This window comes from Aotus nancymaae, unplaced genomic scaffold (genome assembly GCF_030222135.1).
Source record: "Aotus nancymaae isolate 86718 unplaced genomic scaffold, 86718_ANA_hifiasm-v0.15.2.pri h1tg000019l, whole genome shotgun sequence".
NCBI classification, from domain to species: domain Eukaryota; kingdom Metazoa; phylum Chordata; class Mammalia; order Primates; family Aotidae; genus Aotus; species Aotus nancymaae.
Genome location: NW_026988431.1, coordinates 17,133,272 through 17,158,576, shown reverse-complemented (window position 1 = coordinate 17,158,576; position 25,305 = coordinate 17,133,272). Strand labels below are relative to the sequence as shown.

Genomic DNA, 25,305 nt, shown 5'->3' with positions numbered 1-25,305 from the left:
AAAGAACTTCGAAACAGTGAGTGTTCAGGAGGAGGAAGGGAGAATAGTCTGCAAGTGACAATGAGGAACAAGGAGGCACCCTACTATTAATGCTTTATTAATCATATTGTGACAAAGGTAGCATATTATATTCCAGGGCATGGCAGTGACCATGTGCAAAAACCTATCCATGCATTTTTAATGACTGCTTGGAATAACTGTAGAAAGTACTTTCTCAGTGATTTTTGTATGCAAGAAAAAAAAAATATCTGAAAGTAACCGAAAGCTTCAGACTGGAAAATATGCCAGGAAGATTTTCTTCTCTCATTCTCAGATGAGGCTATAATCTAGTTTTAGCCAATTTTTGACAATTTAAAATACTTTTGAATACTGGAGATTTAAAAAATGTAAACAATTGTAGGCACAGCAAAATGGAAGTTTTCCCTTCTGATATCACACATTTGCCATCTCTCAACATTATATTAACATAAGTAAGGCAGCTAAAACGTTCAAGTATAGTTTTACAACATCCAATTTTAACAACTCAATCTGTAATCTTTTGTTTCCTGCTGCCACCTAATTTTGAAATTTTGATTCAGGGTAATGCTTGAGGTTTCTTAAACATACCATAATAAGTACTACTATTCCTTAACACTTACCCCAGGGGAAGAGATAAGAGAAAGGGGTAGCTGGGCATGATATTTGCTATGTACAAATAATGATCCATTGCCGGAAATGAAAACTCACCTTTCCACCAGCATTTGCTCAGCCTCAATAGTGCAATGCAACTTAGTGCTCATAAAAATAAACCATTAAAACCAAACCCTATCATGCAAGGAGTAAGTTAGTTTGAAGACATGTACACAAACTCAAAAATCTGTAAACTTTAGGACATTTTTATTTTTAACTGTATTTTCTACTTTTCATTGAAACATTTGTCATCACGGACTCAGAAGAGTCCAAGATTTTGATCTGGATTAAAAATAACTCAAACCTTACCCAGAGATTGTTTAAAAAATGCTTTTATGGGGATTTTTATTTTGGTACATTCTGGCACTTCCTGTAATGGCAGGTCTAGAAGAATAAAGTTCAAAGCACAGGGTTGGGATCTCACACTGTTTAATGCTAAGGAAATTGTTGAATATTATAGTTATCTATGGAAAAAATCCCAGGATAATGGTATAGAAATGAAACGATCTAGAAAATGTTTGGTAGAAATATATAAATTGTCCGTTTTGAATGTGCAAATTCTCAAGAGGCTTTCTTCTTTGCTGGGACCCCTGAAGAGTGATCAGTTTTACACCCATTTTATTTGAGATCCATGAACAGACAGGTCACTTTAGGGTTCCTGATATATAGTGACCAAGGACAAAATGTAGTGGCAGTTATGAGAAATATTATCAGGTAAATTAAATCCAATTTAGACTTTTAGATTTATGTTGCCACTATGTAGTCTCAGGGGAGGTCAGGTTTTGGTTGGTTGGTTATGTTTTACTTGATTTAGTTAGATTTACATTTTTGAAGAATGAACTAAAAGATATCTAACAAGTTAGAGGCTGTTGAAATGATCAGAATATGGCATCAGTGAGATTCTGGAACATAAAGAGCATAGTAGGGTCATTCAAAATTGTCATCAGCATGCCGTGGATTTTCTCATGTTTTCCTGCAGGTTAAAATTAAAATTTTATCAATAACTACCTTCTTTCTTAAAAATAATGTAGCATATCTTACATCTTAAAGCAATCAGCACAAATACAAGTGATGCCTGTTCAAGCAGACTTTCAAAGACAGCACACACTGTTAACATGAAGAGCTCTTCCATGTTTCAAGAATACAGTGACGGGAACTGGTACACAATAGTAGGGAGAGCATAGATATAGATTTTTAAACTTCACGGAATGTGAGACTTTAGCCGCTTCCATTTCTGGCAGTGGATAAAACCAAACTGGTTCTAGCTTGAATTTCACATCTTTCTAATCTACTGGACAGGAGGGATCAGAGACACCAATTACCAATGAGTCACAAGAGCAGACAAAAAACTGTTAGTAGGTCTTGACAACCAGGAACTAAGGTGCTTTTAAAAAAACATGTACTTAATGCAAAGTACATTAAGAGTGTACCATAGAAAACAATGTTAAAATGTTAGAGAAATGGAGCCCCTGTCCAGGTGGCCTTGTGAGATTTCACCCATAACTTATTCTACCCTGTTTAATAAAAATAATAGTTCTAGGTCTTCTTGAAGGATTGTTTACAAGTCTTCAAGAAAAATAAATAATGAGATCTATGTAAAATAGAGCTGTTAGACTTTATGTGGAACTTAGTGCAAGCTGTCTTCCTTTGTCTTGTGTGCTGTGACAATGGTCTGGCTGGAAGTGGCAAGGGGAAGGGCCTTATTATTTGAAGGAACTTCATAGGTCTTCCATTCCTACTACCACTGGATGTAGGAATCCATGCTACAATATCCCTGACTGGTACCCAGGAATGATGGTCACCTGTCAGACCCGAGACCCAGACTATGGTGTGGGCAAGCTCAGTAGATTTTACTGGATGATGATTAATTTAGAGCAGTAAGAACTGGCAGATCTAGTGAACTTACTCTGAGGGGAGGGCTCAGTTTCTCCATTTTCTCTTTGTAGGAAAATAACAATAAAATGAGCCAATTTCTAGAGATAAAATCACCTATAAAAAATCAAAACTAAATATTTTGTTATTGAGATGTTATAAAAATAGACTAAAAGCCACCATTCCTCCCCTACCCCAAAAAGGAATTAAGGCAATTCAAAAAGTTTAGATGAGTCACAGGGACACCATTCTGACATGTTCTGCATGACCTAGGCCTCCTTTTATCAGGGCTGGGGTCTGTCTTGCTGGAGGAAAATTTATTTTTGAAGATAAAAGCTTCCAGGAATTCCTTAAATATCTTTTAAGAAGCATAGATTTCTGGGGGTCCCTTTTAAACTTAGATTTGCCTTGTACTCAGTATAAAATATTAGTACAAAAATATAAAAGGCATGGCTTGATGTTTAACGTCTGTGTTTTATTGTTGTTGGCACCAGAAAAGCTCATGTTCTATGTTATGTCACTGTACATACTGTAAACAAGACTGCATTAATATTGTTTTCTTATGATTTTTTTGTTTCAATGAATCTAGATTTTAAAAAATACATTCACAAACTACCTTATGTTTAAACACAATGATTCCCTTTTATTTCTTAACTGTACCCAAAATCCCGCAATAAAAAAATCATTTAAAGCTGTGTGTTTCAAACTTACCACTTAGAAATAAAAACAAAACAAAAACATAGAAACAAAGATCAGTTTGCAACATAATTTAAAGAAGCTTCTGGTTTAAAATACCACAGCAGCAATATAAAGAGTTGGTGGCAATCACATTCGGGAATGAAATTGAAATCAATATATTTTGTCCACATCAGCATCCAATTACAGTAGTTGTTAAATTCAATCCAAAAAGTTATTGCTGAATTTGTGGCATGGAATTTGAGAAGATAGTATTATTGTTCAGCAGCACAACCACAGCAGTAAAAATGAGAACAGGAGGATTTCATTGCTTTTGAGAGCTAAAGGGACCATGAGGAGGATATCTTGCTGATCGCCTGAAGATGATAGATAATCCTCAGTTACATTCCTGGGTATTACCTGCTTTAAATAAATGTAAATGACAACCACCTTTTCAGAAGAAGCATAATAATGTAATCCAGAAACTAGAATGTTTCCCCTTCTCTTCCCCATCTTGCCCAAACTACTGGATGGAAATGGCTCAATTTTCCTAATGTGTATTTCGTTCTCATTAATAGTACATCAGCTGCTCATGTATTTAGGCAAAATCAGTAGGATCATAGCATTTTTTTTTAATCTGTTTATAGTAATTATTTTCTCCAGAAACAAGCCACATTGGTTTTTGTTATTGGATTTCCCCACCACCTCCAATTTTTTTAAGAAGAAAAATTTGGTCAACTACTGTTTTGTTTTAAAAATGTGAGATGCACCTGAGATTGCCAGCTGAGCTCTCTATATGTCTCCTGGAGATAACACTGCTGTGATGAACAGTGAAACAAAAACAAACAAAACGAGGTAGGTTAAAACAGGAAGCGCAACACAGATATTGTTTGCAACACCTCGATACCACAGGCGGCCATGCTTGTAGCTTTGGAAAAAAAAAGTCCCAGTCACGTGAAAGTTCAAATCATTTGATTAAGAGTTTATAAGGACACAAGTTGACCTGAACTAAATACATACATATCTCTGCACAAATGTTGTTTACCGTATGTTGGGTAATTTGGAGGAAGGAAAAGTGATTAGGGTCTCAAAATTTTGTCCAAAGCCTTGCTTTCAAGTTCTCTCAAATTAGAGCCAATGATGCCTCCTGTATCTGAGGCAGGCTTAGGAGTCTAGTCCGTTCTCTCACCCACCCAGGGAGAACACAGGCAGCTCAGAAACATCATTATTTATTTTTTCAGTCACAGTTTTCATCTTGCAAAAGTGGCATGCTCAGGAGAGGGCTGGGAATGTTCAGAGCCTGAATATCGTCCACTCCCCAATTCCCAGAAAGAACTCAACAAAGTCTCAGTCCTAATGAAGCCCAAACCAAGTGACCTCTTAGCTGGGAGGCTTTGTGCATTTTAAAAAAGAATATGTAAGCTTGTTTCCTAGAAGCTCTTTCTGTGTGACCTCATCTGTCATCCCATCTTTTGCCCTGATCTGTTGCATAATAGCTGAGGTCCCTCAATTGCTAGGCCAGCTCAACTCAATGGCATTTGCATCCTATTCGACACTCTCCATTTTGTAAAGGGCCATATAAAAATATGGCCTGTCAGATTCACAGAAGTGGTAGTTGATTTTATTAGACTAGTAGTTTTAAGGCTAGTAGTTTAGCCATTTAAAATCTATTTCCCAAAAGAGGGGAAAACTAGTATTTTTCTTCGCTTTTAAAAACTCATTAGCCAGTTGCTATCAAAAAGCAACCTTTCGGGTTGGTGAAGGCAAGAGAGTTCTTAAATTACCCCACTATGTAGTTATGGCCTTCAGTGTAAGGAGATAAGGTACATTTATTGTGCTATCTCTCATCACTGGAAATTGGAAATTTTACAACATACCATATACTTAAAACCAGTAGGCAGACAGAATGAAAAACAGACTCATTTTCTCAGTAGGCATTCTTTCCCCATTCTTACAGAGTAAAGGGGTAAAGAAAAAAGGTAAAAACTGAAAACCCACCATAACACAGCTTAATCGTTAAGAGCACACAATATTTGTTTCTAACCCTAACTCCGAAGGGCACATGGTCCATCTTTGTCCACAGACAAGGCAGCATTCTTGGGGATCTCCTGGAAATTCCTGCCACCTTTTTCTCTCCTTCTCAACCAGGCTGCAACATTGAAAGATGGACTGTTTTGGGAGGGGCGGAGGGAGAGGAAAAGGGAAAGCAATATGTTCAACCAAGCCTTCTGATTCTGCCTCTAGACTGGCATAAGTCCACATGAGTTATGTTCTTTTAAATTAGAAATAACGCCATGAAGATAAGTGCCAAGTGCTCTTCTGTTACCAGTTCATCATGGAATTTCTGTTGAGGGTCATGAAAAACACTTGGCTACTTCCTCCAGATCGCACGGATGCAAAAAATACCTGTTTGAAATTAAAAAGAAGTTAGTTCAACTGCATGGTTTTTTCCCCTCTTTTCTTCAACCGTCCATCCATTTTCTCTCACATGTCTTATCCTTGCCACGTGTCAGGTCTTAAGACTCAATGGCTCGTGTTTGTAAAGTGCCTTTGGATATCGTGCATCCTATGTAAAAACTCCAGCCTTTATTCCTACAATTGTTATTATTACTTATTGTGGTATTGGCCTCCAGAGATGCTGAAGGGGCTATATCTTGATTTGTAACATGCTCACTTTTAAAAGGGAGTTTCATGCTAGCATAACATGCTAAATTTCTGGCCTAGGACTCAACAGGATCTTTGCTAATTTCTAGAAAGGCACAGAAGCTTCCCCTCTCTCACCCATAAATGACAAGAAAGTAGACTTAAGGATGGAAGGGAATCCCTTCACATTCCCAAAGTCAAGGAGGAGTTTTAGGTCTACTGGCTACTATACAATTTCAGATTTCAATTGTAAAATTTAAGATAAAACATTAAACTGTGTGGTCAGATAGGGCAAGGTATTTAATGCCTACTTATTTTGGTATTTCAAGAGTTAATGCTTGGTTTCTCTGCTGATGCTGGCATATCCTAGAGCAAATGAGATCAGAGCATTAACAAGTAGAACCACAGTCCATTAGGTCTGAGTCTGTTAAGTCATTTTATCAAACAATTGACAAACATGAGAAAAATTTGGGTTACTGCTTGCTTGAGCTGAATATTGAATGTAAAAGAACCACTGCCCCAGGGAAATAATATTTTGGGCTGTGGCCTAGCCCTTGAGTCAGCCAGTACCTAACTTTGGTCTGAGGCATTTGCTTCTGTCACTAGTATAAAGTCTCTGCTACTTCATTTCCATAGCTTCTTCAGAAGAATGCTGTCTCCCAACAACTTCTCAGGAAGGTCTGGAAATGCCTGACATTCAGCTAATGCTACATATGAAAGTAAAGCTACTCTTAGGGTCAGTGAGCCAAAACAGAGAAGGACAGAGAGGGCCCATGGAAAACCACAATGAAGAAAAGAAAGGTCTGCTGTTCCATCCAAGTCGTGTGGCCCTGGCTGTAAACCTTGGGTATCAGACACTGGTGTGGTCCCAGCCTACTTCTAAGGGTATGGCATGGTTTGGAACAGGCCTGCTAGGGTAGGTTTTCAACTGGAGTGTGGGTATCCATACCCAGATCACTCCTAGGTTTTTGTTTCTTAGAGACTGGGTGGGAGCTGGAGTTTTAACTAGGTTATGTTAGTTTTTTTAGAAACTCTAAATGCCTGGAACCATCTTTGCCACCTGCAGCTACTGTCCACCCAGACCACATCAGGTCAGAGTAGTAGTCCAGGGTTGAATATAGTTTAGGCCCACATTACCAGGGTTGGACTAAGGCCAACCTGACCTCTGGGGAACTGGGGTGGACAAAGGGATATACAAAAATTCAACCCATCATACTGTTTTTCTATAGGTTTTATGTCTGTGGCTTTGGGGACAGCATTTCTATGTTGGCCACAGCCACAAAGGATGAATTCACGAATGCAGTATGGCTTAGCTACTAAAACCTTGGGGTTACTGTACAGGGAGGGTAAGGGAGAAGCAGTACCACTGCAGAATACCCCTGAGGTGACTGATCATGCCAGACGGACACAGCCAATTTCACTGGAAAACAGTTCACCTATGACATTTCAGAAGAAACATGGCTGGAATGACACAAGACATGGCACTAGTTGAGTTTGTGATTGTGCATTCCTTAAGGAATGGGTGTCATTTTTAAAAAGCTTATATTTCTACATGTCAAATGTTTTGCATTTAAAGGTGCATATAAGGTGATTGGTTAGGTCTTGAAAGTGACTTTGTGAAAAGTCTAAAAGTGGAAGCATAAAGTTGACCCGCTGTGAGATGATTAATGATGGGCCAACTGCTCTAAGTGCTTAGGAGAATTTGGGGTGTCTGTTGAGTCATCGTAAGGACTTTAGGCCACAAAAATTTCTAAGAGGTTTACAAGAAATTTCTAGATGTTTTTATGTAGTTTTTGACATGTGAATATATTGAGTGTTCACATGAATCAAACCAAATAATGCCATTTCAAGATAATATTGATTGTTTAACACAGATGTGATTCAAATCAGTATAAAGGAAAATGAAGGTTTCACAGGTACCTGGTGGTCTCTTAAAATGCAAACACTAATGCAAATGTTGAAACGGATTTACCTTATCATTTCTTTCACATAGAAACTTTAACCTTTGAGCTCGCTTATGCATAAATACTCCATCCAAATGTCCTGTTTCCACTGACCGGATCTCAATAGCTTTCTCGCCCCAGCCCATTATCTGATTGGAATGAATGTAGGCTGTCAAAAGGAATTTCCAAAACTGCATTAAAAACATTAGATGGGCAATAACTTACAGCATCTGTTCACATCTTAACCACAAAAATGACAAACGACTTGAGATAAATGGACAAAGCAAGTCTTACAAGAGTTATTCACAGACTCTTTTGTGTGTGTGTGGAATCAAATGGTTGTTTCACATTTCTTGATTTTCGTTTCATTTGGGGGGTGTAACTGCTGAAGGAGATAAGGAATGGTTAACCTACCCACAGACGTGGGCATTTCTCCCCATTGGAGCACCACATCCTTAGTTATCCGGCCATAGGTGTTTACATACACCCCTTCATCCTCATAGCAAACAAGCATTTCCATTCCATCTGTTTTAGGCAAGATGACAATAGCATGAGGAGTGATATTGCCCTGAATCTAGAAGACAAAGAAAGGCCAAGCATTATTCTTTTTAAAAATAAAACAACACCTCGACTATTCATCTTCAAGAACTGCAAAAAAGAGGTTTTTCTTTATTTTCATTGTCACTCTAAAGACTGAAATTTGCTTTAATTTTACCACTGACTTGTAAAATACCCTGGTAAATACAAACTTAGTCACTAGATTAAGAATTCAATTTATCTGTTCCTAAAAACAACAGCATGTAAAGATATGGTACACCTACTATGTGCCAATCATGGGGCCCTTTACATAGGTAATTTCTAGTACCTAGAATAGCTCCCCAGGGTAGATAGCTTTGTTTACAGATGAGGAAACTGCTTCTCAGAAGGACTTCGTGACTTGACCAAAGCTGTGCTAGTATTTGGTCGTAGAGTTGGGATTTGTGTACATCTTGCTGACATTTTTTGATGTGTTTTCTATTAGCACAACCACTTCCAAAAAAATATGAGGAGAATGTAAGCCAGCTGAATCTAATGGAGATAGCTTAAGTGGGGTCAAAATGAACTCCTACCAAAATAATCTGTGAAAATATATATATCTGGGTGTCTAAATGCCAGAATAATTAGAATAATTTATGGCTTGCTTAGAAAAAAAATATTTAGAATTACCACTCATTTAAAAAGATTACTATTGAAGTAAATGTATATTAATATGTTCTAGGAAGGGAAATGTGGTGTTGTGTGTCCCCTGGTTGAGAATGCCATTGCAGCCCAACATGTGCTTGATGGATTGGAGTAAGAGAGTTGAGGATGATCACAGTTATGCCCTAGCTGCCCCACAAGGAATGTGAGCTGTGAGTCCTTGTGTGAACCCGCATACACATGAGTTAAAAGCTGTAATGCAGCAATGAATGGCAATCGTGTGTATGTATGTAATGTACTAAAACAACTTTTTTCAGTTATTGTATTTCATTAGAATAAAGTCTTCAAATTCTCAAAATACCAGTCAGCAATAGCTTCAGACATTCCTGATAAAGTTTCTCCTGTACATTAGCCTTGGAATTACACACAGGACACACAATTTACATTACACTAATTCTAATAAGCAAATCCATGTGCAGCATTTCCCTTTATATTTCAGGCAATATGTCAGGATATTAGTATGAATATTTTAGTGCTAATAAGATCTACGATTCCTTGGGCCCTGTACCAACTGCTTTAGATCCTTTACCTCATTTAATACTAATGACAATCCTATGGGATTATGGGATAAGTCCTTTTATCCACATTTTACAGATGCTAAAGCTGAGGGTGGGAGAGGCTGCCTACTGTGTCCATTACTGCAAAGCTAATACATTCTAGAGCCAGGGTACAAGTGCCATTGTGTCTGACTCCACTATGCCACACTGCCCTAAAGCTGAAAAGAGGAACTAAAAACAGCAAAAAAAAGAATTTTCTCCAATAAATTAGTACCTGACCATTGGCTTCCTCTAACATAGAATGAACCAATTTCCCTTCAAAAAATGAAAGTGGAAACTCATCTACTGAATACATTTTATATATTTTATTAAAATATATAAAAATTAAATTTATATATTTTAGTTATTAAAAGCAGTCTATTTAATGAAGAACAAAAGTCCATCTGCTGGTTAGTAAAGTTTGCATGATTTCTACTAAAACTATGCAAAATAAATCTCTCTTTATATGCATGTTGTTGTACAGAGGGCCCTTGAAAGTCTACTTCTGGGTACTTACATGAGATGGTATGTAGATATCATAAGAGTTTCCCGAATCAACATCAATTACATGGAAACCAGTATGTGAACCAAAAATAACCTTTAATCTTTGACCTTCTTCTACTGTGAGATCAACTAGCAGAGGCTTATGCTGGAGATCTGCAAAAGACTTTAAAAATCACTCCATTAGTATCTGCATCACTCAAAGAGGTATCTTTTTTTTTTTTTTCCTTTAGCCACTGTCTAGAGGAAGTTAACTTGTAACTTTATTAAAGTGAAAAACTAGAAAATTTCTCTTTCAGTTTTAAGTCTGTTGATATTCTGGCTCTAGGAGGAAGGGTCTAGCATCCATTTGTGCCCCTTTCTCTACCCTTTGTCCTCTAGGGCAGAGACATTTAAGTTGGTGCACAGGTGTAAATTTTGATGGTGTTACTGTATATTAAAAACTCGGTGCCTGGGTACTGCTGTTTTTTCCTATTTCTGGCCTTTGTTCTCTGAAGAAGTTCCAGTCACCTCTCTAGCCCCTCTCTTTCCCATGTGGCAACTACCCCCCACAGCAACTACCCTTTCAGAGACAGTCTGGTCAGCTCTATTCTCAGCTTATTCATTATTAATGAGCATGCTCTGGTTTGGATTTTTCTTCAGTGAATGAGTAGGGGATAAGACTGGCACTTTCTCTTAACTCAGTGTTGGAATCTGAGACTTGTGTTTGGGTGATAAAGAGGTAGGAGTGGAACATCACAAGAGTGATGGCTTGCGCTGACTATTTAGATGTAACTAGAAAGCAAAAAGAGAGGTCTAGCCAAGTTTGTCAAAATTCTCTGTGTTTGAATCCAGAGCCCAAGCCCCAACTAACTGTCAAGTGTTCCTCTGTCATTTTCCTTTGCTATTTTTTAACCACACTCCACTCTACATTTACTGGGCCTTGAGATGTGGGGGAGGAGTTGTGAAACTACAATTACCTTAGCTATACTGCCACTGCCACCTCTCATCTTTTGCTAACACCATTCTCACAGCATGGGAAGCTCTAGCCTCCTGTCCTTGTCCTATGGGAAGGCTTGGCCTCCTGCTGCTTCTACTCTTTCCTGTTTAAGTCTTTGCCTTTGCCCTTTCCTCTTTCTAGGCTGGATCTGGTCTACCAGAAAGAAAATTTTACACTCTCTCAGTGCTCGGGGTTGTAAAAGGATGGCAGCAACTTCAGAGTAAGAATGGGAATGGGAGGTTGATTGTAAAGCTTTTGTGGAGACAGATTTTGGTAGACCAGGAGTACCACTTTGGCTTTTAGGCGTTATCTCTTAATTGTTATTACTAACCTAATGCATTCCATTTTTCCCATAAAAGTGAGGTTATGGAAAGGAGCCCATTTCCATCGATGAATCTATTTTCATGAGCACTTTTCAAATAAGCCATTTGAATTAAGGGAACAAGATAGAAGTGATTCAGCTCTGAAGTGGGCCTACATAGTGTTCCCAGGGCAGTTTTGCCCTCCATGGCTAATGTGGTAGAAAATAATTAATAAAGAGCCAAAGGGAGATAACAGTCATAAAGGTGGGGAGAAAAAGTGAGAGCCAATAAGACATAAAGAGGTAGACAGACATAAGCTGAGAGAGAGAGAGCAAGAGAGTGCGAGTGAGCAAGCGCGAGCACGCAAGAGAGAAGATAAATTCACTTGGGCTATGGATAGGTTATGTGGCTCTGAACACATCTGGGTCCCTGTAAGTACTGGTCCTCGTAATATTTGGGTGTCAGCTTCATGAGCTGGGGTCAACAGGACTAGCATATCCCCATCCCACTCCTGGCAAATCTCATGAGTGACCAATGAAACCATGGTGGGTACAGACTTAGACAAGGTAAAAAATGAAAAGGCAATCAAAATAGGAGAATGCAGAGAAACTAGGTCATTTCCGTAAGTTAGCACTGGGGACATATAAGCGTCACCTGAGTTTTAGGGACTTCATCCAGAAAGATTTATAAGGATTTAAAGATTTAGAGGCTCAGTTTAACTCTGAGATTCAGTGCTGCCATTTGTCCGCCTTTTTCAAACAAAATACCAGGAAATACCCAGGTTTAGGTGGTGGCTTTACAACAAATATCATTGCACAAGATCATAATCAATGATATGCCTACTAACCATTCTAAATGCCTTTGAGGATGATGATTCACAGATCTCAAGGAGGAGAGCATACCCAAATTTTAATCTAATTTTATAGCATTTACAAATACTCAGTCTTTACTTTTGAAACAATAAACCCTAGAGTACCTACACTTTTAAAACAGGTTTATTATCTATATGAAAATTGGTATTGGTCTATATGGACTATTTTGTTAACTGGTAGAAACTGAAAATTTTTAAAAAGGACATTTTAGATAATCATATGGCTGCTTACCTTAAATGCCATGAACTTGTGATATGGTTTAGGAGCCCAAGCATATATTTCCACAGCATTCTTCAAGGCAATCACCAAAAATTTGATCCTTTCATATTTAACTGTAATGTAAAAATTATGAGTTAAAAGTGCATCAATTTATTCAAGTTTTTTTGTATTAAGATTAATTAATGTATAAGCAACAATATATAAATTTAAATATATAAAGCCCAATTGAAGGTGATGTTCCTGGTGTAGGATTTTTTTCATACTGATTTAGCTTCCCATTAGTGAACTTTGGTTGGCAGAATACTTATGGACTTTGCTTTATATTGAAGACTCTTTTCATCATTTAGAGATGTAATTGCTTACAACTGTCTTTAATGCTAGGTCTAGATGTTGATATTCATTGTAATAAGAATGTGCATAATTTCCTTCATGTTAGCTTGCCTGGCTTTTACATTCACCCAGACATAAGTAGCTGAGAGCTGATGTGGCAAAATGGTAGAAAAATTAGCAAATAGGAAGACATAAAGGTTGCTGTTTGCTTATTATTTATTATTTATATTTCAATTACTAAATGAAATAATTGCTTGTTTATACTTCTCATGAAAGGGGGTGTTAGGAGCCTTGGGTTCTGTTAATGACTTATTTTTAAGGTCTCTGAATACTTTGACAAATCATTCTACTCTAGAAAGATGAAATATTAAGCATTGTACATTCTATGGACAGAAACTTGGTTAAGTGACTGAGTCCCATAATGTTTTTGCCTACATAAAGTAGTACTCAATAAATGCTTACTGAATGGATGAATGGAAGAACAGACTATTGTCAGGCATTCTCTTGATTACTCTTACCTGTGTCTGTGTCTCTGATACAATAATAAGCAGTATTTACAGTGATGGCCTTGAGAGGTTAAAGAATTCTTTAAGTGCCTTCTAAATATTTTGCTATTAAGTGTAGATTCTAATTCTTAGAGAATTTGTAATCCACAGATGGTACACATGGCAGTCAGTTTGATAAAATAATGTCAACAAACAGAATATTCTGAGTCCTAAAGAAACTAGGTAGGAAAAAATTTAATATATTTAAATGACAGTAAGTTTCCAGTTATTTGCTTTATAACTCTTCATGACATAAAGTGTTTATTATACTATTTTTGCTGACATCTTCACCTGAAACCTAGGAAAAGATCCACAGCACTAGGCATTGAAGGAACATACCTCAAAATAATAAGAGCCATATATGACAAACCCACAGCAATATCATACTGAATGGGGAAAAGCTAAGAGCATCCCCCCTAATAACTGGAACAAGACAAGAATTTCCATTCTTATCACTCCTATAGTACTAGAAGTCCTAGCCGGAACAGTCAGGCCAGAAAAAAATAAATAAAAGGCATCCAAAATGGAAAAAAGGAAGTGAAATTATCTCTGCTGATGACAGGATCTTATGCCTAGAGAACCCTAAAGATTGCTCCAAAAGACTCCTAGAGCTGATAACTTCTGTAAAATTTCAGGATACAAAATTAATGCCCAAAAATCAGTTACATCGATAATGCTCAAGGTGAGAATCAAATCAAGAACTCAATCCCATTTATAATACACACACACACACACACATACACACACACCCCACACACCCCACACACCCCTAGGATAATACATTTAACCAAGGAGGTGAAAGACCCCTATAAGGAGAATTACAAAGCACTGATGAAAGAACCATACATGACACAAATGAATGGAAAAACATGCTCATGGATAGGAAGAATCAATATTGTTAAAGTGACTATACAGCCAAAAGTAGTCTACAAATTGCCAATGTTGTTTTTTACAGAATTAGAAAAGACAATTCTAAAATTCATATGAAACCAAAAAAGAGCCCAAATAGCCAAAGCAATCCTAAGCTAAAAGAACAAAGCTGGAGGCATCACATTACCCAACTTCAAACTATACTGTAAGACTGTAATAACCAAAGCAGCATGGTACTGATACAAAAATAGACATATAGATCAATGGAACACCATGGAGAACCCAGAAATAAAGCCACATACCTACAACCAACTGATCTTTGACAAAGTCAACAAACATAAACAATGGGAAAAGGACACCCTGGTAAAATTGGCTAGCCATATGCAGAAGAATGAAACTAGAGCCTCATCTCTCACCATATAAAAAAATTAACGATGGATTAAAGACTTACGTGTACCAAAAACTATAATAAGAAAACCTAGGAAAAACTCTTCCGGATATTGGCCTAGGTAACATGTTTATGACTAACACTCAAAAGCAAATGCAACAAAAACACAAACAGGATTTAATTAAGCTAATGAGCTTCTGCGTGGCAAAAGAAACAATCAACAGCGTAAGCAGACAGCCTACATGATGGGAGAAAATATTTGCCAAACTATGCATGAACAAAATTCTACAAGGAATGCAAACAATTTAACGAGAAAAAAAAAAATCCCATTAAAAAGTGGGCGATGGACATGAACATACATTTCTCAAAAGAGGATATATAAGCAGCCAACAGATGAAAAAATGCTCAATATCACTAATCATCAGAGAAACGCAAGTCATAGCCACAGTGAGATACCATCTCACCCCAGTCAGAATGGCTATTAGAAAAAAGTGAAAAAAAAAAAACAAAAAACAAAAACAGATGGTGGTGACACTGCAGAGAAGAGATAAGGGAATGCTTATACACTGTTGGTGGAAATGTAAATTAGTTCAATCTCTTTGGGAAACAGTATGGAGGCTTCTCAAGGAACTACAAATAGAATTACCATTCTACCTAGCAATCCCACTTCTGGGTAAATCCCAAAGGAAAAGAACCTTTTTTTTTTTAATCAAAAGGGCACCTGCATTTGTATGTTTATTGCAGCAAGGTCATAGTATCAATCTAAGTTGTCTGTCAATGATTGATTAGATAAAGAAACTATGGTGTATATACAGCATGGGATACTATGCAGCCATAAAAAGAATAAAATCACGCCCTTGGCAGCAACATGGATGGAACTGTAGGCCAGTCTCCTAAGGGCAAAATAACTCAGAAACAGAAAGTCAAATAACACATGTTCTCACTTATAAGTGGGAGTTAACAATGGGGTGCATGTGGACACAAAGCTGGAAATAATAGACACTGAGGACTCTAAAAGGGGAGTGACAGGTTAAGGGCTGAAAATTTACCTGTTGGGTATAATATTCACAATTTGGGTGATAGGTTCACTGGAAGCCCAAACCTCACCATTGTGCAATATACCCATGCAACAAACCTGTGTATGTATCCCTGAATCTGAAATAAATTTTAAAAAGAAAAGAAAAAAATCCCTTCAGATTTTGCTGATTTTCAGGGTGAAAGAAGAAATAAATAAGTTCATATTTTAAAATAAATTTTTTTTTTTTTTTTTTTTGAGTCGGAGTTTCGCTCTTGTTACCCAGGCTGGAGTACAATGGCGTGATCTCGGCTCACCGCAACCTCCGTCTCCTGGGTTCAGGCAATTCTCCTGCCTCAGCCTCCTGAGTAGCTGGGATTACAGGCACGCGCCACTATGTCCAGCTAATTTTTTGTATTTTTAGTAGAGACGGGGTTTCACCATGTTGACCAGGATGGTCTCGATCTCTTGACCTCGTGATCCACCCGCCTTGGCCTCCCAAAGTGCTGAGATTACAGGCGTGAGCCACCGCGCCCGGCTAAAATAAATTTAAAATAGCCTTGAAAATAAAAATTTAAGCATATACAGGCTCAGAGAAATCAAGAAATATGTTAAATGACTCTTGGATATACAATTTGCTTTTCTTTTTTATTCTAATTTTATACTTTTAAAATTTCACAAGAATTTGAGCATACTAGAATAATTATGTGCCACAGAAAGATCTCAGTGTTGTGGCTGGAATTTCACAAGGGAAGCAAAGTGGAGACTGCAAGTGGTTCTTTGGATAACTAAGGCAAACAGTGTTTCTGAAAATTAAGCTGGTCTTAGATTTCTGATAGAGAATTACCGGATTTTGCTCTCTGGTTACATTTCACTTTGCATGTGTGGATATAGATCAGCCTACTGATGTGAGGACAACGAAGAGACGGCAATGATTAGAAGGAAGACATCAGAAACGTCAGAAGGGCCAACAGTAGATGTACAAGTCAAATAGGATTCCCGCAGCCTGATGTTTTTGAGAAACACTTGTCAGGTATATGCAAGAGATAGTGTTCAGAAATTTTGTATTATTTCCTGCAATGCATTTTATTGCTCTGTAATCATATAGTATTAGTTCGTGAACACAAAATTTGATCACTAGAAATCTTTGGACTAATAAATGCCAAGCAATAAAGGCAAAATACTCAAAAGGAAACAGCTTTGAAATTGTTTCTATTGCTTTCCTCTGAAAACATGGCCTGTTCTCAAAGAAGGAAGCTCACTATTTTCAAAAGAAAACCAAATATGCATATGAATCTGAATTCTATTTGGTGTGAGAATGATGAGATGTATGTTTTATACTTTGCCAAATTATCAGATTGGGGACAAGAAAAAATTAAAACTCCAGGGCATCCTATTAGTATCAAATAACTCTGATTCCTGAACAAAAATGCACAGTGGAGCACATAATAGCTTGTACTGCTACCCAGCATGCTATAGAAAAACACTCCCCCATGTGGTCTTATTTGTGAATAATGCTGTGTCCTTTGAAAATCCAATCCTTTTTTTTTTTTAAACAAATACTGTGGCTACGTATGTTTACAGACATTAATATTTATTTTTTTTCCAAAAGCTGCCTTTTGGAAAAAAATACTTATCAACACACACATTATCTGTGTTGTAAGGTCAGGAGCTTTTTTTTTTTTTTTTTGCTTTGTAAAACTGTGAATGACACATTATTAATAAACATTGAGGAACATGTCCTTTCAGTCACTAAACCTTCAAGTTCACTAGCCAGCCCCAACACTTCCTAGTGTTAAGGTATGTGGGAATGTCACTTGTACTGAAATTAGAGGAAAGGGAGGTAGAGACTCTGCTTCAGAATAGAATCTGCTTTCTAGTTGGCAGAATATGACACACTGAAGTTCTTGCTTTCTGAGCTCTTCTTTATAGCATGCTCCTTCTGTTTCCACATTCTGTCTTTAACCTTGATTAGATTTCAGCCCACATGATGTCAACACACATGACTGGATCCACGTGACTGGTTAAAATTTCAAATGTGTCTCATACTTTTCTGAGACCACATCATGGACTCCTTTGAACTGAAGGTGTCTAAAGTTCCTCAGATGCTCCTTTATTGTCACTACTTAATGCTAAATAATTAATGCATTTTATCCAGTGTACATTTTAAAAGCCTCCACATATTTTCTTATTTTTATCAGCTATGGATTGAACAAGTCTTACAGGTACCTAGTTTAAAAAGTCAATTCTACAGCGCTTATGAAAAACAAGTCCCTGCCTCCCTGCTGATTCCTCCTCCCTAAAAACAACCACTTGCAACTCTCTCAACTACTTCTTTCAGCAATTTATTTCCAGATTTCTAAACCATATGATTATAATGTTATTTCTTGACTTTTTTTTTCAATCACAGACATTATTTTCTGACTTTGTAGTATGGAAAGGATTTAATTTCTTGTTTCCTTCTCTCTCTAGCTTCTTCTATTTTATATACATATACACATGATTTACTCTTATAAACTCTAATATATTTTAAATTTTTGGTTAAATCAATATCAAGTATTAAAATTATTATTGTTCACAACTGAGGCGTGTAGTATACTGTGGTTACATTTTCTTTCTTGTTTCTCCTCATTTTTTTTACTTCCTTGTTTTCTATGTATCTATCTCTAAGCACATGTAAACTTTCTGCTAATAAATGCCCTTCAATATGCTCAAACACGGCAGGTAAACTATTTATACCATTTTATTTTTCATGGAGACATCTGTCCTGGAACCCTGCATTGTCCCCGTCACCATCATTCTGGGTATTTTCTTCATCTTCCTGGACTACCTGGTTTATTTATTTTGGTGGAACACATCCTCCAGTAGCTTCTTGAGTAATGGTGCATGAAATGTAAATTTTCGAGACCTGCATGACTGAAAATGTCTTTCTGTTGCACTCAAAATTGACTGATGGCTTGATGGTATGATGGTTAATTTCATGTGAACTTGACTGGGCCATAGGGTGCCCAGATATCTGGGTGTGTCTGTGAGGGTATTTCTGGATGAGAATAACATTTGAATCAGTAGAATTGATAAAGCAGACTGCCCTCCCCATTGTGGATGGGCCTTATGCAATTATTTGGAGACAAGACTAGAACAAAAAGGCCGAGCTTTCCTGCTTGGTTGAGCTAGGGGACATCAGTCTTTTCTGGCCTTCAGATTTGGACTTGGAAGCATCGGCATTTCTTGGGTCTTGAGCGTACCAGCGCTCAGAGTGGAACAACACCATCAGCTCTCCTGGTTCTCAGGCCTTCAGATTTGAACTGGACTTATATCTTTGCTCTCTTGGGTCTTCAGCTTGCTGACTGCAGATCTTGAGACTTTTCAGCCTCTACAGTCATGTGAAACAATTCCTTATAATAAATCTCTCTCCCTCTCTCTCTCTCTCCCCCCCCACATACACACACACACACACACTCTCTCTCTCTCTCTCTCTCTCCTCTTAACTGTAACACAGGTGGGCTATACAATATTAGTTGGAAATAATTTTGTGGGGAATTTGGAAGGCCTTGCTGTATTGTCTTTTAAGCGTCTATATTGCTGCTGAGACGTACCAGGCCACTCTGATTCTGGGTCTGTTATATGTAAACCGTTGGTTATTTACTTATAGTGTGACAGCCTTGATAGTTTTAAGGACGTTCTCATTTCCTAGGTATTGAAATACTGTGTTATGTCTTTTTGTGAGTCTTTCATTCAGTATCCTGGACACTCAGTGACTCCTTTTAATAAGGGATTTCAAGGCTTTTAGTTCTAGAAACCTTTCTTGTATTCTTTCTTCAATACTTTCCTCTCCTTTCATTTTTTATTTTCTAAAACTCATATTACTTAATTTTGAAACACTTGTACTGATCTTTTTATTTTCTTATATTTTCTCTGCTTTACTTTTTGTACTACTCTTTAGGAGAATTGCTTATCTTCTAACACTTTTATTACATTTTTTTATTTCTGCCAATACATTTTAGTTTGCAGTTTTTTTTCTTGGCCTCTGAATGACCTCCCCCTACTTTGCTCTACCTTTTTTTTTTTTTTAAATAGCCCACTTCTTGTTTTATAGAAAGAAGTTTTCTGATCTCTTTAAAGTTATTATAGTTTCTTGCTTCCTTCTTTCCTTTCTTTTTACATTTTCTTCCACTCCTCATTATCCCTGTTTCTTCTAATGTCCTTTCTTCTTGTTTGTTTAGGTTTCCTTCATATTTGTGTATTTCTCCACTCCCTGGTATAGATGGGCTTATCAACTGCTGGGCTTCACTTCAGGGTAGTTAGGCAGCAAGCTTTTTTCATGGCACTTCAAATGTTAGTACCTGTACGTCTTTTCTTTCTGGCCCTTTAGTTTCTCCAAAGACAAATCTTTCAGTCTTTTCCTAGGGAGTATAAGCATGGCTATTTGGGAGCTAAATAGGGGATAAAGGGAAATGTATGTGTGTGTGTTTTCACAAGTATTCCCATCATCACATTGGCTGTGTAAACCTTTCATCTTCTGTTGTAGCGGAGAAGGGTAGTGGCTCAGAGGTGGAGACTGGGTTCTGGAAGACTTGCTGCTCATGAATTTTCTAACAATTCTATTTTCAGTCCCACCTTATACGTGCATTTCCATCTCAGATTCCCCTGGGGCCTTAGTTCCTGGGCCTTTCTGGGTTCTGTTGGATTGATTTTGATCATTTTCCTCACTGCAGATTCAGAATTCAGAATTTCCTGATATTCTAGGTCTTTTTCCAGTCACTCAGCTACTCTTTCAATTTTATTGACTTCTCTTCTCTTCTCTTGCTCTCATAGGCTTATGGCATTTTTATTCTTTTTTTTAAAAATCATTTTAATGAGTCTTTGGAAAAAGGAGATGTAAATGTTCAAACTGGAGCCTAGGACTTTGACTGCACTCTTTCAATTTCATCAATCTTGCTTTAAAAATATATATAAATCGTGTCGAAGGTTCCAGCAACATCTGAAGCTGGTCACACACACATCATCAGTCTGATAGAAAAAAACTAAATAAAGCCTAACTAAATAAGTCTGATTGAGTAAATTAGACCAAACTTACAATTCCATGTCTTGAGACTTACCAACTTTATAATGTATACAGCCTTCTAAGTCCCCAACGGTGATCCAGCCTTGTTTCTTTTCTACTTCTGGGTCATTATGTAGTATTCTGTTTCTTAACCATGAAAGATAGTAAACTCGTAGCTTATTCTTCTTTCCTGTTGAAATAATAGAGCTTTAATTTCAAATCCCTGTGATAGCTCTCACTCTTTCCTTCCCCTCCTCCATTTATTTTTATTTTGTTTATGTGTATGTGTGTTTTTGTGTGAATGCATAATAACCAGTGTTCCCAGCACTTTATCATTAAAGTGGTGTTTCTGCCAGAACTTATGGGTAAAATAGCTCTACATGTTTTAGACACATCACAAAATTACAACGTCTTTGTCTTTAGGTGGTTTCTTATTTGAGTATGCTGCTCTTATTCTCTTCCCAATGCAGAGCAGTGTCTGCTGAACTTAGTAAGAGCTAACTCTTCAACAGAGTGGTTGATCAGAGTTCCAGAACATTCTAGATCAATCGCATGAAGAAGTGTTGACAACAGCATTTTGGCACCTGCCTTTCCTTCACCCTACAACAACAGATGTTAATGAAAACCCTCTTATTTGTCTCTTCTTCTACTTTAAAGATGACAACTCACAGTAGTTTTATTTCACTTAACTAACCAAAAAAAGTTATTTTGAAAGAAAACAAGAGGATAATATGGGTTCAGAAAGTAATACTGGACAAGTTTATGGTGCTGAAGTCACTGAAAGGAATACTGAACAAAAATAGAAAAGGAAAGAAAGGATGTGGATTTGAAAACTTAAAGTTCCTTTTGGTAAGGCGATCTTGGAATAAAGAATTCATAGGATAATAATAAAAAATCGAGACAATATTGAAGAGTACACAAAAACAAAACTTAATATACTCCATTAGATTATTTGCACCAGATAAAATGTCTATTGGGATGACTCTTCCTAACTAACGATAAATTTAGCACTATGGGTTTTGGATACTTATTTTTCTTTATCTTAGGCTTTTAAAATGTTTTATATTTTATAGATGAATATATACAAGCAGAAGAGAATTTATTAAAGCATTGCACATGCATTTGACAGGAGAGCACATTTGTCCCCTAAACTCAGGGAATCATGGTGTAGTCAGTATTCATTTTTGTAGCCTAAGGTGTGGAATACACAGTGATCACAATAGCTAGGATTGACACAAGAGTCAGTGTTTCCTCCTTTCTATGCCAACTTGGATTCTATGAATCCAAGGTTAGTTCAAGAATCTTTTGCTCCTATTTTCATTTTATCCTTTCCCTATCTGTGCCTCATGAGAAAAGGAAATGCTTACACTGTTAAGAATGAAGATGTGGCCAAGCATGGTGGCTCACACCTGTAATCCCAGCACCTTGGGAGGCAGAGGTGGGCGGATCACCTGAGGTCGGGAGTTCAAGACTAGCCTGACCAACATGGAGAAACTCAGTCTCTACTAAAAAATACAAAATTAGCCAGGCATGGTGGCACATGCCTATAATCCCAGCTACTCAGGAGGCTGAGGCAGGAGAATCATTTGAACCTGGGAGACAGAGGTTGTGGTGAGCCGAGATCGCACCATTGCACTCCAGCCTAAGCAACAAAAGCAAAACTCCGTCTCAGGTTAAAAAAAAAAAAGGAAGGAAGATGTGCCACTAACAACATAATGAAGCCTGAATGTGAATTTTCTGGGTTGCATTTCCACTTTTGGTAGGTGACTGGCAGATACACAGTTTTAATTTTGATTTGGTAGTATAGCAATCAAGAATGCAATTAACCAGAACAAAGGACTACATGGAATTAAACTCGAATGGTAATATAAAAGGAATTTACCTGGTTAACCTTATTTGGGGAGAATAAAAAGAGATGAAACTGAGCATTCAGTGGAAAGGTAAAAGAAAGAGGAAGTTTAGTGACAAGCAAAAGCATTTTGTCAAAATGGAAGTACAGTTGAAGAGTTAAACTTTAAGGTTCAAACTAGTATCCCTCTATTGTCTCTTCATGAAACAATGGCTGAGCATAAATCCATGTTCTCAAACATAGCTGAACAATGAAAACACCTCAGGAATTGTGAAAGCTATTGATGCCTAAACCCCACCCCTAGAGATTCTGACTCTGGTCTGGGGGTACAGCCTGGATTTTCACATCTCCCCAGGTGATTATAAAGTGCAGTAGCAAGTTGGTTCCATACTAGATGGAAGGGGGAGTGAAGAGTATTACTTGTTAGACTCCTTCAAACACCATCAAAAAGAAAAAAAAAGAACTTTGTTCCAACAAAACTTTCCTCTTTTAGGTTGCATTTTTATCAGTAACAAGGCCTTCACTTTAGTCTCCATCTTTTTTTTTCCTTTTTAAGGCTCTTTTTGGGAATCAGAAAGCTACAGAGTATTGCAGTAATGATTCCCACACTCAAATCTCTTTGTAGACTTGATCATCCAGTGTGCCAGCTGCACCTGCCAAAACATCAGTGGACTGTAAGCAAGAGAATTTCTTGAGGGAAGAGACCAGAGAAATTTCTGCTTACTAAATGTCCCTCTTGGAAGCCTGCATTTTGATATTCCATCTGTATGTGGTAATAACTGGAGTTCCGAAACCTAAAAACATCTGAAGATCCTTGCTGAGTCCTGACAGACGTAAAGAGCTATAAATATACAGCCTTTGTGGTGTGTCAGTGCCTAATTCAGATTCAATGCAGAGGTGAGAGACTTTTTCCTTGGAGGTCACAGTCTCCAGTGTTACAAAATGTGGGTAACCTCACTCTGGCTGTACTGCTATACTTTAGTGTGTTGCTTGTTAGCTGGGAAGGGCAGAGCTAACTGTTTCTGCAGAAAAGGGGTCATCACCTTTCCCACCTGTTTGGACCTGGGGGACTCATCATCTTAGTAACATACCTGAAATTGTCACGAGGACATTCAGTCCCTCTAGCACATCCATCTGCTGAAATCGCCTCCGGTTGATCAGATTATAGACTTTGCCTTGCCCACTTCGATCCAAAAGCATCAGGCCATTTTCAGTCCCCACCAGTAGGTTTACACCTGTAAATTTAAGAAGCACCATAAGACTGACTTTTCACAAACTTTAATCTTCTACATTGAGAGTCCCTATAAAATCTAAGAAACTGTGACTTGTAAATATAAACTAAGGAGCAAGCAGGTAAATATAAACTAATAAGTGTAGAAGTAGAAGCTCTGACGTAATAATTATTGTACTTCTGGTAATGAAATTACAGTTTCCTTTTATAAAGTTGTAGTAGCATTCATATGTCCTATTTACTATCTAATGCAGAGAATCCTTGTCAATAGGGGCCTTAGGCACAGATGTGAAACCAGCATAATTTTCCTTTATTCCTTTCCTGGAACAACCACTTCTTTCTTGGCTCTCTCTATAAATTTACTTCTCTTCTTCCCCAAGGTTCACCCATACCCCTGTGCAGTGATTGCTAGCCTACCCACCTTCAATATACAGTGGAAATTGCATTTCCATACTCCATTGGAAGAAAGGCCCTTCCTCCTTCTTGAACCAAAATTTAACTGTCTTATGCCCCTTACCCTCAAGTTTCTGCTCTTTTTTAGGGAAATTATAAACCCATTCAAGAGAAATGTTAATAGCTGGAGAGTCACAGACATACTCACTTTATGGGACTTCTCAGGTCACTAAATCTAGTGCAGCCCAACACCCATGCAGTAATCCCTATTACAGAAGCACAGGCAGGTCAGTGGTTTTGTCTGGGTAGTTGTAATCCTAAAAATGTATTGTTAGGGAAATTTATCATCCACCCCTCAACGCACACACATTGAGAGGCTCATTGTGCAGTGTACTACATTCATGAACATGTAACTCTCTAACTTATCTTACTTATTGTACTTCTATCTTCTGATCAACACAAATGTCTGCTTTTTTGTCCATATATTAATCCTTTCAATATTAAATGTGGCTATCTTGTTCTCTTCTGTCTCTTCTCCAGAGGACAGAGCTTCTATCATGAAATAGTTCCTAGGCTTCACACTCTTCCCTACTAACATCTCAAATGCTTTCAGCCTTTTAAAATTACAGTTCCCCAATCCAAGCCTACTATTTTCAATGGGTACATAGGGGACATGTCCTTCCTTAATCTGTATGACATGTTCATAGTAACATAGACCAAGACTTTGACAGAATCTCATCATGCCTATCCTGAGTCTGAGATCAGCTAAAACCTACAGATATTTTTCACAAGAAATGTAGATTGATGTTTTAAACTAAATGGCAAAGTTCATCATATTATTTGTTGTTCTTTTTAAGTTTTATCTTGTTATTGCTAGTGGTATGACCTTGGATAATTCACTAAAATACTCTGGGCTTGCCTTTCAGCTTGAAATAAAGGTTTATGCCATTATTTATGCTCTTATTCCCCTTGCAGGATATTGTATGGATCATGGAGAATGAACGTGGGGTATATCACGAAGTGCCAGACACAACTCACCTCTGATTGATCAGATTATAGACCTTGCCTTGCACATTCAGTGTATCAAGTGGTAGCTAGTTCTCTTGTTGGCTTTAGCCTATCAGTATTGTGTGACAAGGTTGTTCTGAATCTAATCTCATTATCCTGGCTAGTAGGGTATCAGCTATTTC

At 37.5% G+C, this 25,305-nt stretch overlaps 1 protein-coding gene across 5 annotated transcripts in view; it reads right to left on the bottom strand.

Moving 5' to 3' along the window:
- Positions 1-855: 855 nt before the first annotated feature.
- Positions 856-25,305, bottom strand: part of TNIK (TRAF2 and NCK interacting kinase) — a 413,784-nt gene continuing 389,334 nt past the window's right edge. For 4 of the 5 annotated variants that reach the window (XM_064378646.1, XM_064378644.1, XM_064378645.1 and 1 more), the window contains 7 exons: positions 23,583-23,726; positions 20,698-20,832; positions 12,463-12,563; positions 10,095-10,244; positions 8,217-8,376; positions 7,832-7,971; positions 856-5,622 (listed from right to left, as the gene is read on the bottom strand). In XM_064378646.1, the coding sequence (XP_064234716.1) occupies positions 5,539-5,622; positions 7,832-7,971; positions 8,217-8,376; positions 10,095-10,244; positions 12,463-12,563; positions 20,698-20,832; positions 23,583-23,726 (914 nt within the window). In that variant the 3' untranslated portion in view covers positions 856-5,538. The remainder of the gene's footprint in view (positions 5,623-7,831; positions 7,972-8,216; positions 8,377-10,094; positions 10,245-12,462; positions 12,564-20,697; positions 20,833-23,582; positions 23,727-25,305) is intronic. The other variant, XM_064378648.1, reaches the window with a different exon arrangement.